Raw genomic sequence first — 20,626 nt, 5'->3', positions numbered from 1 at the left:
TTCTGTGTGAGCACAAAGAACATGACGACTTTCCCCAGGTGTTGATCCATGATGCAAAACTTGAAATGCATCAGGTAGACCCAGCACCCTAGGGTAAAGTGAATAGGCTTGCTGGCAATTTCTCCTACATGCTGTGAGATAATTACTATTGATCGAAGATGTCATGAGATTGGAGAAAGGGAGCACTGGACAAACTGGGCACATGAGGTTAGAGGAGATGTCTTCGACATTCTCAGCTGAAAAATGGGGATAATATATCACCTAAGAGTTGTGAGAATAAGCAAGCTACTTTGTTTCTCACAGCAAAGTGACTGTACTTTAAAAAGTTATGTGTTGTGATGATTTGAGGACAAGTACACCACCTTCTATACATCAGACCATGCTGCCTTCACACAAGACTGATAAAACAGGCCCACCTTGCCAGCCAGGCTTGCAAACTGGCTTCACATCCACCTGCACCAGGGTGTCCTGAGCAGCGGGCTTCTGTCCACAGTCATAGGCGGTCACCAGGATCTCAAACTGGTGTTGTTTGTCATAGCTCAGCTTCTCAGTGTTCCTGATGTTGCCTGAGGAACAGAGATGTTCAAAAGCATTTCAGGTCAATTTAACTGCACTGTACTTCTCCCAGATCTCTTCTCCACTCCACCCACCTTCACAAGAAGAAAGTGACCCTTTTCCTTATCTCTTTGTAAAAACAAGGGCAAACAGGAGCATGGCTCCACTTGTAGCATGCTTATGCTTTGGTAGCAAATTCCTGGGAACCCACTGGCTGAAGCCACCTAGCTGCGCAATAGGACTGCCAGGGAATTTTGAGCACACGCCTGGAATCCAGCTGGCTTGTGTTTATAAGTAATGGGCTGCCAGAAGACTTCCTCCTGAAGTACAGCCGTGTGATTGTGTCCCTGATGTAGGGCAAAGACCATTCATCTGCAAGGATATCTCTGGGAAAAAGATGGAATTCAGAAAATGTCCTGACACATATTTTTTAACATCTGGGCTTGTCGCCAGGAATGTTCACTGCCTCATCTCACATTATTTTTGCTACCAAATAGGAAGTAAAATCAATAAGAAAACGTGTGACCTCCCTTGTGAAAGCGACATAGAATAACACACTTTTCGCCCCGAAGAAGACATTTTTCTTCTCTAAGAGAGACCAAGTAACATTTTTCTGAGTTGTTTGTGTGTTTTTGCTCCTGTGGGTTTCATATTATAGTTCTGAAATAAATATTTGGAATTAATGAGCAAAATTTTAATTCATTATTTTTGCTGAAATACAATTTTAGTTCCAAAGAACTAATAAAGACCTAAAGTGAATTTAATACTTTTAAGCTTTAAATTCTAAGAGATTAAAATATTTTGCTGAGAATAATTTCATTCCTACTACTTTTTTTTTTGGCGGCAGAGTTGACAGCAAATTAGAACTCAAATGTTATCATCGTTTACCAGAAACTAAATTTTAAAACTTGAAATTAAAAAACAAATGAACAAAATAGGCTGGGTGCAGTGGCTCACGTCTGTAATCCCAGCACTTTGGAAGGCTGAGGTGGGTGGATGGCTTGAAGACAGGAGTTTGAGACCAGCCTGGCCAACATGGTAAAACCCCATCTCTATTTAAAAAAACAAAAATTAACCAGGCGTGATGGTACACATCTGTAGTCCCAGCTACTCAGGAGGCTGAGGCACGAGAATTGTTTGAACCTGGGAAGTGGAGGTTGTAGTGAGCAGAGATCGCAACACTGTACTCCAGCCTGGGTGACAGAGCAAGACTGTCTGAAAAAAAAAAAAATCAACAAAATAAACAAAGAGGTAATGGCTGATATATATATATATATATATATATTTTTTTTTTTTTTTTTGAGACAGAGTCTGGCTCTGTCACCCAGGCTGGAGTTCAGTGGCATGATCTTGGCTCCCTGCAATCTTTCACCTCCTGGGTTCAAGTGATTCTCCCGCCTCAGCCTCCCAAGTACTGGGACTATAGGTATTTGCCACCACGCCTGGCTAATTTTTGTGTTTTTTGTAGAGACGGGGTTTCGCCATGTTGGCCAGGCTGGTCTCGAACTCCTGATCTCAGGTGATCCACCTGCCTCATCCTCCCAAAGCGCTGGGATTACAGGTGTGAGCCAACATGCCCAGCCTGACTCAGGTATATTTTTATATTTCATCAAAACTAAAGAAAAATTGCCTAAATGAGCTTTCTTCTAACTGCTATGTATTGTTTATGCATATTGAGAGAACATGGAATGAAACAAGAAAGCTTGGAAAATTAGAAAAGTCAAATAATGCTTGAAAGATTTTTTTTTTTAAAAAAGGTCCACCAATTACACAATATTAGTGAAACAGTATTGGTACCCAGGCCATGAGCAGGTGCTGCACATGTGAATCTATGTGAGGGTGGGAGGAGCAGGAAATGGGAAGGTGAGGGTCTGAGACAAAGTTCAAGTAACTTGTCGTGGACGCTGACTGATGTCCAGGAGGGAATACGAAGTTGCCCAAGACACTGGATCAATAATTAGAATAATCAGCCTGGCGCAGTGGCTCACACCTGCAATCCCAGCACTTTGGGAGGCTGAGGTGGGCAGATAACAAAGTCGGGAGTTCGAGACCAGCGTGACCAACAAGGTGAAACCCTGTCTCTACTAAAACTACAAAAATTAGCAGGGTGTGGTGGCAGGCACCCGTAATCCCAGTGGCTTGGGAGGCTCAGGCAAGAGAACCACTTGAACCCGGGAAGCAGAGGTTGCAGTGAGCCGAGATCGTGCCACTGCATTCCAGCCTGGGCCACAGAGTGAGACTCCATCTCAGAAAAAAAAAAAAAAAAAAAAAAGAACTAGAATAATCTATTCTGCTATCTTCTCTGGACTACTTCTAACAATACAGCTTCATTCACCAATTTGAGATAGAATTTAGTTAACAAAGTCAGTCAAAAATATCTCAATAAAAACGTGTTTGATGTGTTTCTAGCTTAGTGGCTGGTGTTCGGAATCCCTTTCATTTCTCCTCAATTATTGTTTCCCTCTCAGTTCTGAGGGCTTGCACAGGTCTGGAATGGCTCAGTATTGGTTGGTAACACTCAAACTTATATGTGGTTATAGTTGTCACAGGGGAGGAATTCTGTCAGGTGGAAGCACTTTAATATAACCATGAGAAGTATATCTTCACAACATCACATTGAATTTTGGAAAAAAAAATTAACTTTCTTTAAAATTAAATGGCCCTCAAAAGATACTCCTCTTACAAAAGGAAGGCTCAGAGTTTACAATGTGTACAACATTAAGCAGACCAAACACTATTGATTGTGGTAGAAAAATAAACACACAAGCTGAATCCTTGGCTCGATTTGTTGCAGGTCTACTTCCATAACAAGTCTTAATGAAACTGTCTGAGTAACTAATTTACCTTCTCCACCACCACCAACTTTGTGCATGTGAAAATGAGTTTCAAAGCACAGAATTTGAAGCATTAGCTAAAAACTAAGGGTATAGTATTGTGACGAATTGTTGCATGGGAGAAGGTCATATTTCAATAAGATACACATTTAAATTTTTTTGAAAGCTCAGAAAAGTCACCTGTTTTGCTTCTGTTACAACTGTATCTTTTTCTCCCATATTTGAATGATTTTTCTATCACTATCTTCTCAGGAGACCTAATCCCACAGTTAACCATGGTGAACATAAGTCCCTGGAGCTATTTCTCCAAAGGAACTTGAAAAATTCACCTTCAAAAACAACCAGTCCCTACCTTACACATTAGTTTAGGTATTTTTTTTTAAACTCGGAGAGTGGGGGCTGAGGGGATAAAACAGACATACTGACCAACACTCTTCTAGTAGAATTTAAATGGGAACAACCTATCTGGAAAGCTACTTGGCAATATATGCTAGTCAGTTTGAAATTGCTTATACCTTTTGGGAGTGCAATTCCTCCTCTAAAAATTGATTCTGGAAAAATGATACAATTGCAGATACATGTACAAATATGTTCATCTAGTATTTATTGCACTGAAAAATAGCCTGACACTATAAGAGAAGAGCTAAGTATAACGTCTATGCATAAGATGGATTGTTGTTCAGTAGTAAAAGTGGTGATTATAAAGAACGTTTAAAGATGGGGAAAATACATATAATTAAATGTTAAGTGAAAAAAGGGAGGACAGACAAATGCAAGGATATTGCGGCCCTAATTTTGCTTAAAAACTTTACAGAAAAACTATTGAAAATTTGGCAAACAATGATTTAATGGTTAACTGTTAATAATGGTTACTTTGGCAGGATTATGGGTGACTTCATACTTCTCTGTGCTTTCCAAATTTCCCACACAAGGCATATAACGCTTTTCCATTCATATGGGAAATAAGCATTTTCATTCACTTTAAGAATGAGCAGTCTTTAGGATACATTTGGCTCAGAAGCATGAATCCTGTTATTCACTAGGGCAGCCTTCTGTCAAAGAGAGAGCCCAGCTGAGGCTGCATGAAGACCAAACAATTGCTTGAAAAGTAGAAAATCTGCCAAGTGGTAACTGGGTGTCGTTGAGAGCCTACCGCTCCCTCCACTGTCATTCTCTAACATGGCTGAGTGGCTGGCTTGTGCCAGAGGCTCCAGTATTTTTTTTGCATCAGTTCAGGTAACAATCACACTGCACCGGTACAATATTCAATTTCCATTTTACTGGTGAGGGTCTGAGACAAAGTTCAAGTAACTTGTCAAAGACCACACAGACACACACATACGAGTGGTAGATGCAAGTGTGGGGTCCACCAACTTGCAGGATTTTTTTCCAGCTTTATGGAGGTATGATTGACAAATGAAAATTGTATATATTTAGGGTATACAATGTGATGTTTTAATATATGTATACATTACTAAATAACTACCATGATCAAGCTATTTAACATATGCATCATTTCACATAGTTACCTTTCTTGTGTGTGTGTGTGTGTTTGTGTGTGTGTGGTGAGCTCTGTTGAGATCTACTCTCAGCAAATTTCAAGTATATAATGCATTACTATTAGCTATAGTCACCCTGCTGTACATTCTCCAGTATTTATTCATCTTATATTAATAACTAAAGTTTATATGCTATGATCAATATCTTCTCTTTTCCTCCACTCCCTCCCTAAACCCTGGCAACCACCATTCTACTCTCTATTTCTGTGAGTTCAACCTTTTAAGATTTCACATCCAAGTGATATCATGAGGCATTTGTATTTCTGTGTCTGGGATATTTCACTTAGCATAACGTCCTTCAGGTTCATCCAAGTTGTTGCAAATGGCAGGATTTCCTTCTTTTTTTAACGCTGAGTAATATTCCATTGTATGTTTGTATCTCCCACATATTTTTTATCCATTCATCTGTCAACAGTCACTTAGGTTGTTTCTGCATCTTTGCTATTGTGAATAATGCTGCAATAAATATGGGAGTGCAACTATCTCTTCAAGATACTGGTTATTTTCCCCCTATGGATACATACCCCGAAGTGGAATTGCTGAACCTATGGTAGTTCTATTCATAATTTTTTGAGGTACATTCATGATGTTTTCTGTAATAGCTGCACCAATTTACATTTTCACCAACAGTCTACAAGGAATCCCTTTTCTTCACATCTTCACCAATGCTGCTCCTTATGGACTTTTTGACAGTAGTCATCCTAATAATTGTGAGGTGATAGCTCATTGAGGGTTTGATTTGCATTTTACTGGTAGTTAGTGACATTGAACATCTTTTTGTATGCACGTCGACCATTTATATGTGTATCTTCTTTGGAAAAATGTCCGTTCAGGTCCTTTGCACGTTTTAAAATCAGTTTGGTTTTTTTTTTTTTTCTATTTTGTGTTATATGAGTTCCTTATATATTTTGGATAACTCTTTATTGCATATATGGTCTACCAATAATTTTCCCATTCTGTAGGTTGCCTCTGCATTTTGTTGAATGCTTTCTTCACTATGCAGAGCTTTTTAGTTTGATATTGTGCCACTTAATTTTGCTTTTGTTGCCTATGCTTTTGCTATCAAATTAAAAAATCGTTGCCACTACCAATGCCAAGGAGCCTTCTCCCTGTATTTTCTTCTAGGGTTTTTATAGTTTCAGGTCTTATGTGTAAGTCTCTAATCCATTTTGAATTTATTTTTGTGTATGGTGTAACAGAAGGGTCCAATTTTGCTTTGTTTTTCTTGTGGATATCCAGTGTTTTTCAGTACTATTTATTCACAAGTCTATTCTTTTCCATTGTGCATTCTTGGTGCCTTTGGTGAAAATTAGCTAACTATATATGTGTGAATTTATTTCTGGGTTCTCTATTCTGCTCCATTGGTCTATGTGTCTGTTTTTATGACAGCTACATACTGATTTGATTACTATAGCTTTGCAATATAGTTTTATAGTTTGAAATCAGGAAATGTAATACCTCCAGGTTTGTTCTTCTTGCTCAAGGTTGCTTTAGCTATTTGAGGTCTTTTGTGATTCTATATGAATTTTAGGATTGTATCTTCTGTTACTATGAAAACTGCCATTGTAATTTTGATAGAGATTGCATTGAGTCTCTATCTTGTTTTGGGTAGTATAGACATTTTATTAGATTTTTAAATTTTTTTATTTTAATAGTTTTAGGGGTACAAGTGGGTTTTTTTTTACATAAATTGTATAGTGGTGAAGTCTACAATATTAGTGCACCTATCATCCAAGTAGTGTACATTGTTCCCAATGGGTAGTTTTTTTATCCCTTCCCACTTCTCATCCTTTTCCTTCTGAGTCTCCAATGTCCATTATACCACTCTGTATGCTTTTGCATACCCATAGCTTAGCTCCCATTTATAAGTGAAAATGTGCAGTATTTGGCTTTCAATTCCTGAGTAGAACATTTTAACAATATTGATTCTTCCAATCCATAAACATGGAATATCTTCTAATTTATTTGTGTCTTCTACGTTTTCTTTCATCAATGTTTTATAGTTTTCTGTGTACAGATATTTCACCTCCTTAGTTAAATTATTTCTAAGTATTTTATTTCCTTTGATGCTATTGTAAATGCATTTTTTAAAATTTCTTTTTTGGATAGTTTGTTGTTAGTGTACAAAAATGAAAATAATTTTTGTGTGTTGCTTTTTTATCCTGCAACTTTACTGAATTTATTTATTAGTGACAGCAGTCTTTGGTGGGGTCTTTGGGGTTTTCTCTATGTAAAATCATCTAATCTGCAAACAGACAATTTTACTTATTCCTTTCTGATGTGAGTACATTTTATTTCTTTTTCTTCCTTAATTGATCTGGATAGAACTTTCAGTACTATGTTGAATAAAAGTGGCAAGAGTGAGCATCTTTGTCTAATTCCTTACCTTAGAGAAAAAAGCTTTAAACTTTTCACCATGGAGTATGATGTTTGCTGTGGCCTTGTAATATACAGTCTTTATTGTGTTGAAGACATTCCTTCTATACATTATTTGTTGAGAATTTTTATCATGAAAGGATGAATTTTGTGAAATGCTTTTTCTGTATCTATTGAGATATCATATGATCTTTGTCCTTCATTATGTTAATGTAGTATATCACATTTACTGATTTGTGTATGTTGAACTTTTTTTGCATCCCAGGGCTAAGTCCCACTTAATCATGGTGTATGATCCTTTTAATGTGCTGTTGAATTTGGTTTGCTAGTATTTTGTTGAGGACTATTTTTGCATCTATGCTCATCAGAAATATTGGCCTGTAATTTTCTCTTCTTGCACTGTCTTTGTCTGACTTTGATGTCAGGGTAATGCCAGCCTAATAAAATGAGTTTGAAAGTGTTCCCTCCTCTTCAGTGTTTTGAAAGTTTGAGAAGGACTGGCATTAGTTCTTTCAATGTTGGGTAGAATTCAGCTGTGAAGCCATCAGATCCTGGGATTTTCTTTGATGGGATATTTAAAAAAACTATTATTATGAATTCAGTCTTCTTACTCATTATTGGTCTGTTCAGATTCTCATTTCCTTATTATTCTGTCTTGGAAGATTGCATGTCCTTAGGAACTTATCTATTTCTCCTAGGTTATGCAATTTGTTGGTATAAAAGTGTTCTTAGCAGTCTCTTATATCCTTTGAAAATTATTCCAGTGGTATCAGTTGTAATGTCTTCTCTTTCATTTCTGATTTCATCTATTTGAGTCTTGTCTCTGTTTTTTTCTTAGCCTAGGTAAAGGTTTATCAATTAGTTTATCTATTTAAAAAAACAAACTTGGTGTCATTGATCTTTTATACGGTCTTCTAGTGTTTATTTCCATTATTTCTGTTCTAATCTTTGTTATTTCTTTCCTTTTACTAACTTAGGGTTTAGTTTGTTCTTGTTCTAGTTCCTTGACATATAACATTAGGTTTTTTATTTGAGATCTTTCTTCTTTTAAAATTTAGGCATTTATTTCCATTTATTCCTATAACATTCCCTTTTAAAATGGCCTTTCCTACATCCGAAAAGTTTTGACATATTGTGATTTCATTTTCATTTGCCTCAAGATATTTTCCTTTTGATTTCTTCTTTGACCCATTTGTTGTTCAGAACCACGTTATTTAATTTCACATATATGTGAATTTTCTAGCTTTTTGTCCTGCTATTGATTTCTAGTTTCATACCGTCATGGTTGAGAAAAACATTTTATATGATTTAAATCTTAAATGTAAGACTTAATGGCTATAGTGAATGCTTACAATTTTATGTTACCTTGGCATTCATTTTGAATATTAGTTGGACTTCCCCACACCAGAAGCAGGACTCAGTCACTCTTAACACAGCTTCCAGTTCTCCAAGTTTCTCTGTGTGGCTAATTCAAACAACTGCCTTATACAATAGCCTCCTGGTGACCAGTTCCCTATGGGACAGCTAGATACAGCCTACTTGCCTGGTCCTGCTGCCCCTCATACTCTGCATGGACTGTGCAGATATGCCACAGTGACTACCTTTCAGTGAACGTGTGACCTCCTAGAACTCATGCCTGCTTGTTTTAAAGCCAACAATTAAAACTCCCCATGGGGTTGGGTGTGGTGGCTCACACCTGTAATCCCAGTGCTTTGGGAAGCTGAGGTGGGCGGATCACCTGAGGTCAGGAGTTTAAGACCAGGCTGACCAACATGGAGAAACCCCATCTCTACTAAAAATACAAAATTAATCAGGTGTTGTGGCACATGCTGTTAATCCCAGCTACTCGGGAGGCTGAGGCAGGTGAATCACTTGAATCCGGGAGGCAGAAGTTGTGGTGAGCCGAGATTGCACCATCGCAACTCCAGCATGGGCAACAAGAGTGAAACTCTGTCTCAAAAAACAAAAACAAAAACAAAAACAAAAACAAATCTCCCCGTGGGAAATCTGTTTAATTAATGCTTTGAACTCAATAAAAACATAGGCCCATTGGTCTCTTTTTCTCTACCAGCCTGTACTTCCTGATCTCTGTGTGGCCTGTAGGCATGCCATGTATTCCCAGAATCTGTACATACTAAAACCTTTTAAACTTTCACACTATGGTTGTATCATTGAAGTTGTGCCCACAGCCTAATTTCTAATGGCAAGGCTGCCTCGAAGAGATCCTTGTGGGTGAATTCCCCTGCTGATGTTCTTTTGTCTGAGCTTCTGGTGGTTGCTGGGCACAGTAGATACCAGCTAACTTGGTAGAGAAACTTGAAGAGTTTCACTGAAAACAATGACCTAATATGTGATCTTCCTGGAGAATGTTCCATGTGTACTGTATATTCTGCTGCTGTTTGATAAAATGTTCTGCATATGTCTGCTATGTCCATTTGGTCTAAAGTATAACAGTTCAAATCCAGTGTTTCCTTATTGATTTTATGTCTTGATGCTCTATCCATTGTTGAAAGTAGTTGCTTACTATTCTTGTATTGTTGTCTATTTCTCCCTTCAGATTTGTTTGTATTTACTTTATATATTTACATGCGCTAACATTGGGTACATATGCACTTACAATTGCTGTATCTTCTTGATGAATTTACTTTTTTTTATTATCATATAATGACCTTCTTTATCTCTTTTTGCAGTTTTTGACTTAAAGCCTATTTTGTTTGATATAAGTATAGCTACCCTTGATCTCTTTTGGTTTCCATTTGCACAAAATCTTTTATCATATCTTCACTTTTATTATTTTCATGTCCTTAAAAGTGAAGTGAATCTCTTATAGGCATCATATAGTTGGGTCTTGTTTGATCCACTCTATGCCTTTTGATAGATGCATTTAGTCTATTTACATTTAAAGTAATTATTGATAGGTCAAGACTTAATATCTCCATTTTGTCAACCTTTGCTGGTTGTTTTGTTGATCTTCTGTTCCTTTCTTTCTCTCTTGCTGTCTTCTTTTGTGACTTGATAATTTTCTGTAGTGGTATGCTTTGATTCCTTTCTCTTTATTTTTTTGTGTATCTACTCAGGCTTTTGCTTTGTGGTTACTGAGGCTTACATATTATAAAACATATTATGGTTGTACCAGTCTATTTTAAGCTGATAAAAATAACATGAAATGCACATAAAAGCTTTGCACTTTTATTCCCATTTTATATTTTTGTGCCACAATTTATGTTTTTATATTGTATATTCATTAACGTCATTTTAGCGATAATGATTTTAATACTTTTGTCTTTTAGCCTTTAGAGTTATAAGTGATTTACATATCATCTTAGCAGTATTTGAATATTTTGAATTTGAATATTTACTGATTTTTACCTGTGAGTTTCATACCTTCATATGATTTTGTATTAACAAAGAGCATCCTTTTGTTTCAGCTTGAAAAACTCCCCTTATCATTTACTGTAAGGCAGGTCTAGTGGTGATGAATTCCCTAAGCTTTTGTTTGTCTGAGAAAGTGTTTGTTTCTCCTTAATTTCTGAAGAATAACTTTGCCAGGTAAAGTACCCTTGGTGGTAGGTTTTTTTTTTTTTTTTTTTGCTTTTTATTTCAGCATCTTAAATATATAATTCTATTATTTTCTGGCCTGCAAGGTTTCTGTTGAGAAATATACTGATAGCTTCAGTGAGGTTCCCATGTATATGTTTTTTTTTCTTTTGCTGCTTTCAAAATTCTCTGTGTCTTTGATTTACTGACAGTTTTATTATAATGTGTCATGGCAAAGTCTTTTGGGGTTGAACGTAATTAGAGAACTTTAAGTTTCATGTACCTAGATGTCCATATCTCTCTCCATATTTGAGAACATATCCACCATTATGCCTTTAAATAAGCTTTCTACCTCTTTCTTTCTTAGCCATATAAATATCCCATAACAGGAATATAAGCTCTCTTGATAGCGTTGCATACATTATGTAGGCTTTCTTGATTTTTTTTTATTCTTTTCATCTTTTTTCTCCTCTTACTGGACAACTTCAAATGACCTGTCTTTAAGTTTGCTTATTGTTTCTTCTGCTTGGTTGAGTCAGCTACTGAAGCTCTCTATTGCATTTTTAAAATTCAGTCATTGTATTCTCAAGCTCCAAAATTTGTTTGGTTCTTTTTATATTTTCTCTTTGTTGAACTTCTGGTATTTTTCTTCCAAAGTTTTCCTGATTTAGTTAATTGTTTATCTGTGTTCTCTTGCAGATCACTGAGTTTCTTTAGAACAATTTAGTTCAAATTCTTATCAGGAATTCAGTAGCTATTCTTTGGAGTTGGTTACTTACTGACAGTATATTGTGTTGCTTTGGTGCTACCACAGGTCCCTGATCCTTCGTGATACTTGTAGTCTTGTGTAAGAGTCTGAGCATTTGAAGAAATAATCACCTTTTCCAGACTTTATGAACTGGATTCATTAAGGAAAATCCTTCACCTATGGGTAGGTGAGGGGGGGATGGGTAATGCTGGAGAGCACTGTGGCACTATGCTTAGTGCCTAGTGTATGGGTGGCTCCAGGTTTTGGAGAGGGATGCAATGTCTTATTGGTTCAGGTAGCTGGGGTCTGTAACATTTGCAACTGTGTGTTCCTTGGTGTGGCAAAGGCTGTGGGAGGTCCACAGTGTCTGACAGGACTGTAGGTATACTCAGTGGTGCCCTGGGTCCAGTGACAAAGGACTCGTGCAGGCAGCAGGGGGAGTCAGGGCCATTGGTGTGTTCACACTCAGCTGTGGGCATGCACTTAATGGTTAGGGCTGGGGCAGAGCCAACTGTGGTTATATGGCAGCTGGTGGCATGTACATGCATGACTATAGCAGTCAAAGCTCATAGTATACATATGTGCAATTGTAGGGACCAGCTGCATGCACTCATGTGGTGGTGGGGGCCACCAATAGGAGTTAGACCAGCTACATATGCATGTTTAGCTATGGGGATCAAGCTGGAAGTGTACATGCATGCAGCTGCAGGGGTGAGCTGCAGGTACAGGCACAGTGGTGGGGGCCAGGGACAAAAGTTGGGGCTTGCACATGTACAGCTATAGGAGCCAGGGCTGGGTAAGCACGCATATAGGCACAGAAGCCAGACACAGACACATTTTCAACTGTTAGACCTGGTGATGGGAGTTGGGGCAGCTGCTCAGGTACACATAGCAAAGGGGTTAACCACAGGTACACACATGGTTGTGACAGATGGATATTTGGCTGGAGCCCAGGCCATTTTGGGGCATACATGTAGTGGCTTCCCTGGGTTCCTGGGTTGGGGTGTCTACAATGGCAGCAGCTAAGGCAGCTTTGGGGAGAGGGGAAGAAGAGAGGTGGTAACTCAAGTACCTAGAAACTGCAAAAGTGAAAAACTTTGGGGTCCTCAGCAAAAATTGTGAGGGGCCCCTATGGCTATACTGGTTGTTGGTTTCCTCAGTGGCAGAAGCTGCTGAGTTCCATAATGGTAAACACTGTAGGCTCCTTGTCAGTGAAAGCCAGTAAGGGGTGTGTGGTGGCTGTGAGGCTGTTGAGATCCTGAGGCTAGAAGACAGCTGGGGTCCCATGCAGAGCAGTCACTAGGGAACCTGGTGGCTCCTGCGACATGGCTGATACTGATAGCCCCACCCTTCTTTGTTCCCAGATGTCTCCAAATGTCTCAGCCATGCTGATCTCCCTAGCTATATGGGGTGGGGTGAAATTGAAAGAGGTCATTTGGGGGAGTGTCCTGAAAGCTCACGAAACTGATTGTTCATCCTGTTATCCTTTTCTCTTCAAGGGTAACTTTTGAGCTAAGGAGTTCTCTCTCTGTGCTAAGCAATGCTGGTCTGGGGGATGAGATGATGCATGCAAGGTGAAACTGTTCTTCCTACTCTTTTTGCACAATTATTCTCATTGTTTTTCTTATACTGTGTTGCTGTATCTTCTCAACTGGACTCCTGAGCTCTCCTACAGCTATTTTCTTTCATAGATAGCTGTCTGATTGTACTTTGTGGGGAATGAAGACTGGGATCTCCTTCTCTGCCTTTTTGCTGACATCACCCCATACTTCGTGTTTGCAAACTTAAACACCACTGCCATGCATCCTGTAAATTATCATCAAGGAGGTGCGATCTGATGGAAAGGTCTTGGGGCTAACACTCAGGAGACCTGGGTTGAGTCCTAGCTCTATCACCACTGTGACAGTGTTATTAGGCTAGCTCTTTATGTTTTAGGATTCAATATTGAGGACCCAAGCTCTACTTATCTCAGAAAAACTAGCTAGCAGACGAGGCCATCTCAAATAGATCCAGAACTTTCCAAGAGGAAGGTGATGTGATGAACTCATAGTTATCTGCTCATAATTTAAGCCTGGTAAATAAATCTCAAGTCCCAATCATCCAGGTAAATATTTAATAATTGTGGCACCATTTATTGAGTGCTCTCTCTATGCCAGATACCCTGCAAACAATATCCCCACACACTGCTTCTCCTTGAATACTCACAACCCCACAATGGGGTAAGGACTGATAATGCCATAATTTCATGGGGAGGAATTCAAAGGGAGGGAGTCTGAGGGCCTCTGGTAGGAAGAGGGTGAGTCTCTGGTTAAAGACAGGTCAGGTTGACTCCACATTGTGTCTTCTATTCTCCCTGCTGCCATTCTTTACCCCACAAGCAAAGAGCCTGGAAAGTTGGAGGGGCCAGGAGACATCCATCTGAAGCCATGGGGTAGGGGAAACCTAGGCCTCAATGAGCAGGCTCTAAATTCAGCAGCACTTTCCTTATGAGCATGCAAAGTACTTCTTCAAGGAGTCAGAAAGGTTGCTCAGAGAAACTGATGGATAAGGGCCAATTGGGAAGCTCATTAGAATGGGAGCCGTCTCTGTGTCTGCCCCTAGGTCCTGCTTCATTACCTGGAGGACTGCTTCTGTACACCTCGCTGTCAGGGGCCCACACTCCCTGAGAGGGCCCATTCTCCTCTTCATCTTAGATTGTAAACCAGCATTAGAGGCAGAGGCCTGGCAAAGGCCCATTACTCACATTTAATGAGACAGCCAGGGAAATAAATTGGCATATGTTAGCAAAATGGCTCATCAAGGTGAGTAATTATCTTCATGACTGGGGCAGTTTACCCTCCAAAGAAAGAATTTGCATCTCATCTCACTGAGCTGTGGCTCTTCAGAACTAGGGCATGAGGCCAAGTAGAGCTTGACCACTGAGCACAGATACCTCCACTTGTCTAGTCTTGCTATTCACCATGGACTTGTCACTCCCCAAATTCCAAAGCTTTTATGGGATACACTGCACAACTGATTATACAGAAAAAGAAACCCAGAGGAGAAAAATACAAAGAAGTTGTTCAATATTTTATGGAGTGGTGTGTGCACATGTGTGCCTCTGTGGTGGGGACAGGCTAGTCATTTCACAGAGCCTGTGGGAGAAACTATCGGGGAACGATTCTGACAGGCTCTACTAATTAAAATTACCTTCTTCTTAGTTTTGAGCCAAACTTTAATTAAAGTCCTATATTTCCTCCTTTACTTGCTTGTGCATTGACACTGTGGCCTGTATAATTATCTCATGGTATCCAGGTATGTAATTGTCTTTTCCCCATGTTTTAGCATTTGAGAGGGAAATTACCTTATTATTATTTTTTTCTGTCTTATGAATATTAGTTCTGTCTTCCAAGACTGATTCTAAGCTACTTAAAGACAGGGACGAGGGTGTCTTCTTCGCTTCTAGCCCCTATGGCATCTGCCGCAGTCTCAGGATACAGAAGACAATGCCATAGAGTAAGTTTCTACCTGGTCTCAACATCATGAAGTGTTGGGTTTCTCCTGAAGGTGTACAAGCAGGTGGCTGATGCTATTTTCCTCTAGACATTGGCTATCAGGAGGTACAGAGCTAATTTGTTGCCCAACCTTGGTTCATGGCATTCTTTGTGCACCATCTTCACTCTTGCTGCCACTGGATTTTCTATTTTTTTCTGCTAGATGATGAGCTGTATGTGGACAGGCCCATGTCTATTTTAAGTTCCACTCTATCTCCTTTCCAGTGTTCTGCATCATGCCTGGCACTCAATAAATAATTACAGAGTGAATGGGGTTTGAATTTTGCAACTTTTGCATCTTTGTGTGCTACTTAAATCTTATTGGAAACAAAGTAGGAGGAACATATAAACACCCACACACTCACACTAATAATTAAACAATGTACTTGGCAAATAATTACACTTGATTTTAGGTGTTGAAGGTGTTGAAATTTACAGCTAAAGTGGGCTGAGTTTGTTGGGGCTCTGGTTGTGGCGTTTATACTACAATGAGTTTTCTATTCGTGGTGAAGGGGAAATGTCCAAATGGCTTTATAGGAATGCTTCCAGTCTTGTTCAGTCTGGGATTGGGTTATTGTGGGAGGGTTCTTTCATTCTTCATTCTCACTGGGGTTGAAATTCTCAAAAAGGACACTGGCAAGAGCTTTATAAAATCCTGAATGAGGCCAGGCACAGTGACTCACGCCTGTAATCCCAGCACTTTGGGAGGCCGAGGTGGGTGGATCACTTGAGGTCAGGAGTTCGAGACTGGCCTGACCAACATGATAAAACCCCATCTCTACTAAAAATACAAAATTAGCCGAGCATGGTGGCGCACGCTTGTAATCCCAGCTCCTCGGGAGGCTGAGGCAGGAGAATAACTTGAACCCAGGAGGTGGAGGTTGCAGTGAGTGAAGATTGTGCCATTGTACTCTAGCTTGGGCGACAAGAGCGAAACTCCGTTTCAAAAAAAAAAAAAAAAAAAATCCTGAATGAATCTATGGTTTAGAAGGGATTTCAAAAGTCCTACCTCCTCTGTTAGCATGTCTTCATCTAGAGGCAATAGGGCTGGTATTATGACTTATTACATAGGAAACGGACCCAGATATGGCCAAGCTGATGGCATGGCTCACATCTGGATGACAACTGGAAAATTTGACCAGGAAATCAACCATCTTCGGTATCTAGATGTGTGGCACTGTGAGTTGTACAGACTACATTGAGTGAGTAGGTTTCTGAGGTTTCCTGAGGGTGTTTTAGACCTGGCAGGGCTGCTAATCAGATAAGGCCATTCCCTCAAGTGTGGGACTGAGCTCTGGGTTATGGAGCTTAGACCAAACATGGCAAGGAAGGCATAACTTGCCAAGCATATTCAGAGCCCGTGTTGGGTCTTCAGAGTGGAGGCGATGGATTTGTTTTCCTGACCCCACAGGGGTCCTCTGAGGTCACTCACCATTTCTGTCGATGGCAAAAGGCACATCTGTGGTGACGATTTCATAGTTGCAGATCTGGCTGTACTGTGGGGAGCAGTCCTCGTCAACGGCCTCCACCTGCAGAATGCTGTCATAGATCTTGCCCTCCGTCACAACAGCCTTGTAGGCTGGCTCTTTGAAGGTGGGAGCAAACTCGTTGACATCCTTCACCTGTATATGGACCACGGCCCTGGGACCACACACAGAAAGGAAGGGATGGTGGTAAAGAAAGAGTCACACCAACCTCCTGTACCTCCTGGGGGCACTGACTGAGGTCCCAAGGCCAAGTGAAAGGAGAAACCACCAGCCAATTGTGGCAGTTGTCTGAGTGTCCCATCCTCCCTCTCACTGGAGACTCTCTACTTGCCCTTGCTCTGACGCTCTAAGATGAATCCATCCCAGAGAGACTTTTATGCCCTTCCCTCTGCACCAGCTTTAGGCAACAGGTTTACTGTTCATTCCTCCCTCTATTCATCCACTCCTCCATTCAGTAAGAATTTAACCCCTCTTACTCTGTTAGGCTCTGAGATAAACATAAGGGAAAAAGCAGTGACAACCCACAGTGAAAAGTGCTGTGACAGAGAGCAGCTTATGGCACGGCAGAGGCCCAGGGAAAGGTCCTGACCAGGTCTGCGGGGTGGGCCAGCTTAGGGAAGGCTTTCTGGAAGAAGTGACAGCTAAACTCAGACCTGAGGGTGAAACAAGAGTATCTTCCAGTGAAGAAGAGGGAGTAGAATATTGCAGGTGTGGAAAGCAGACTGGGAAGATGCCTGAATGGGACCAGGAAACTGCCAAGTAGTTGAGCAAAGTTGGAGCACCATTGTGTGACAAGAGGGTAAACATATCTGAAGAGCAGCATGTGAATGAAGTGGGGTGGGCACGGGAGGGAGGGGCGTCCAGAGGGCTCTGTCAGGCCACTCACTTGTGTGACTTTTTCCAGGCTGTCTCGTGGGGCCCAGCACCACAGTCATAGGCCTGGATGATGAATGTGTACTCCTTCTGCAACTCACAGTCAATGGGGCTCTTGGCACGGAGCCGGCCCTCTCCTGATGTCTTGTTGAGCACCACAGCCTCAAAGGGCAGCTCCTGGCCGTGGATCTTGAACGCACAGATTTCCCCTGAAGAAGGATGGAAAACAGTGAGTGGGAATCCTGAGAATTGCCAGATTGAAGACAGTGCTTCCATTGGACCAGATTCACAAACTCAAAGCCTCCATGCAATTTCTTCCACGCACATAGTGTGGTCCATGAGCCAGCAGCATCAGCATTGCCTGGGAGCTTCTTAAAAATACAGAATCCCAGGCCCCACCCAGACCTCCTGAACTGGATCTGCATTTTAACAGGATCCTCAAGTGATGTGTGTGCTCACTAATATATGAGCAGCACTGCTTTCCTCTTTCCTTTACTCCTGGTTTAAACACTGCCTACATTGCTGCAGCTAAATTCCCTCTACCTCCCCCACTTCTCCATTTTCTGTCTCCAGCTACCATTTCCCCTTCCAAGTTGCAGTTTTCTCTTTTGAAACAGTGGACCTGAGTCTATGTGGGTTCCAGAGTTCCAGAGCCCCTGTGGAGCCTGAAAAACTAACATCTTAAAGAGCTGAACATGTTGTGAAATTAATGCATTTCTCTCCTTCAGCTGGGTTAATGTTTATTATAACTATTTCTATGCATTAAAATTATAATGCCATGATAATATCTCCTTTTTTCTCAATCAATGCATGTTTATTTATTGAACCCCAACTGCATGCAAGACCTGTAGTAAATGTCTTGGGAAGTGCTGAAAATTTGAGACATGTCCTCTTTCCCTATTGAGAAAATTTACAGACTTATTAGAGAAAAGAGTTTAGCTATAGGCTTCGAGGGATCAAAGCAGAGGCCAAGAGCCCAGAGGCCTAGATTCACATTCCAGGCTTGCCACTTACTAACTGATTGGCTTAAATCAAATGATATTGACTGTCTGGGCCTCTACTATGTCATCCGTAAGATGGTCCCAGAGATGGTGGTGGGGTGGGAGGCATCTACCCTAAGATGCTCCAGCCCTGGTCTGACACTGCCTCAGCTGCACTGCTGAGTCCAAGGAGGGGCAAGCAAGGTACCTACGGTGCATCATTTAATGGGGCCTTGCTCTCAGGTTAACCCAGGCACCTTCTTGCCTCACCCTAGTCCAGGTCCTGCCCAACTATTCGTAAGAGCTGACACAGTGAAGAGAAGGGATGAGATGATTGCATGCTTGCTCTGCACCAGGCACCAAGCTTTGTACCCATACCCAGAGAACTTCATTTGAACTTCATAAAAAACCTGCAAGGCAAGTATTTTATATCAATTTATTCCAATTTTTAAAAAAGAAAATCAGAAAGGTTAAATATTTGCTCAATGTCACAGAGCTAAAGTTAAGTATTAAACCCAGGTATGGCTGATTCCTAAGTCCATGTACTTTCTATCCCACCACACCATCTCCAAACAGCCCCATAACTTCTAAGGAACCACTCCATGGATTGCCTGGAGAAACTCTCTACATTCCAATTCAAGTCTCATTCAGGAAAGAAATCCTCTGATTTACATATAGGAATCATGCCATGATCTCTTACTAACAATGTTTTCCAAGATGTTCAATCAATACCAATCTTACCTTTATGCTTTTCAAAAAGAATTTCATTGATCCTCAATTTCATTATTAACATTTCCTTTTCACTACCACCCCCATCTCCCACTCCCCCGCCGCCACCCCTCCTAGCCATTTCTCAATGTACTTGTGGAATAAATGGACAAGACAGGTTATGGACCCAGTTCCAGTAAGAAGGCTAGTTCCCATTCACTTCCGTTTTTCGGGATCACTAGTCATTTCGGTACTGTGCATTCTGACAAGTTCTGCAGCCTCCAGGGCAGGAGAATAGGGTTTCTCAAATTCTCAAGTTTAATTTCTTCTCTAAATTAGAAGCGTTGAATAGATGAACCTCTAAAGTAGCTGCTTTTTGATTATCTCCCAAGATCAATGCCAATATGACAATATTATCAACAAATGTGTCTAGACTGTTTCTGGGGCATTCTCTGGAGTGCCCAACCACTGCCATGGTTATAAGGCTAATCAGACCATTTCTCTTTGAAGACTCAAGTCAAACCTAGAATAGATGAGTGTAATCTTCTCTTGGAAAGATCTGATCACAACTAAAGTAGTTTTCAAGATGCAGAAATCCTTAACAACAGAAAAGGAGAGTAGAGAGGGAAAGAAGACAGAGGAGAGGAAAGAGGAGACACAAAGGGAAGACAAGATAAAGTTTAGGTGACATATTTCCATCTACGGAACAATTCAATTCAATAGAACTAATTTTTCCGAGGGCTAAGTCTCAGGCACTGTGCTAGGTCTGGGGACACAAAGACTAACAACTTGGGTACCTTAAAATATAAGGATGCTTTATCCTAAAGTACTTCTTACCTGGTAGAAAAGACAGACAAGTAAAAAGGACAATCAAGACCCACTTTGTTTTCATCAAAACCTAGAACAGAACCTAACATTCATGTCACCCTCATTTATCCCACCTCTTCACCTGACACTTGTGTTCTGGTTGCAAAAACATTCATTCATTTATTCATCCACCTCATAAATATTCATTCTTCTCACAAATATTTTTTAGGCACTATGTGCCAAGCACTGGTAAACCAATAATAAACAAAAATAGACCCAGCCCTGGCCTGTAAGCCGCTTGCAGTCTGGTAGAAAGGGAAATAAGCAGTCAAATAATCAGTACCTGAAAGAAGGATGGTGATGGTGATGAGTACACTGAAGGAGAGCTATGTGTGCTAAAAGTATTCTGGCCTGGTCAGGCAAGGCAGGGAGGGCCTCCCTAAGAATGTGGTGGCTTAGGACCCTTCAGAAGAAAGGAACATGGTGAGCCCAAGGGACCGCAGGTCCAGTGTGGCAGGAGTGGAGGCTGTGGGGCAGGGCTAGCTTCACAGGCTTGTGACCTAAGAGCCACCCAGGGTCCTGTGCTCAGAAGCATCCTGAGCTTGGTTTTAATCTCTTCTGTCTCTGTC

At 40.6% G+C, this 20,626-nt stretch overlaps 1 protein-coding gene across 1 annotated transcript in view; it reads right to left on the bottom strand.

The window, feature by feature from the left end:
• The window catches only part of CLSTN2 (calsyntenin 2), a 640,674-nt gene that overhangs the window by 154,103 nt on the left and 465,945 nt on the right, over nucleotides 1–20,626 (bottom strand). Inside the window, exons 3-5 of the mRNA XM_034957513.3 lie at nucleotides 17,516–17,711; nucleotides 16,575–16,783; nucleotides 417–566 (exon numbers count right to left, since the gene is read on the bottom strand). Coding sequence (XP_034813404.1) covers nucleotides 417–566; nucleotides 16,575–16,783; nucleotides 17,516–17,711 — 555 coding nt within the window. The remainder of the gene's footprint in view (nucleotides 1–416; nucleotides 567–16,574; nucleotides 16,784–17,515; nucleotides 17,712–20,626) is intronic.

Source organism: Pan paniscus, chromosome 2 (genome assembly GCF_029289425.2).
Source record: "Pan paniscus chromosome 2, NHGRI_mPanPan1-v2.0_pri, whole genome shotgun sequence".
Taxonomy (NCBI): domain Eukaryota; kingdom Metazoa; phylum Chordata; class Mammalia; order Primates; family Hominidae; genus Pan; species Pan paniscus.
This window is presented reverse-complemented; position numbering and strand designations above follow the sequence as displayed.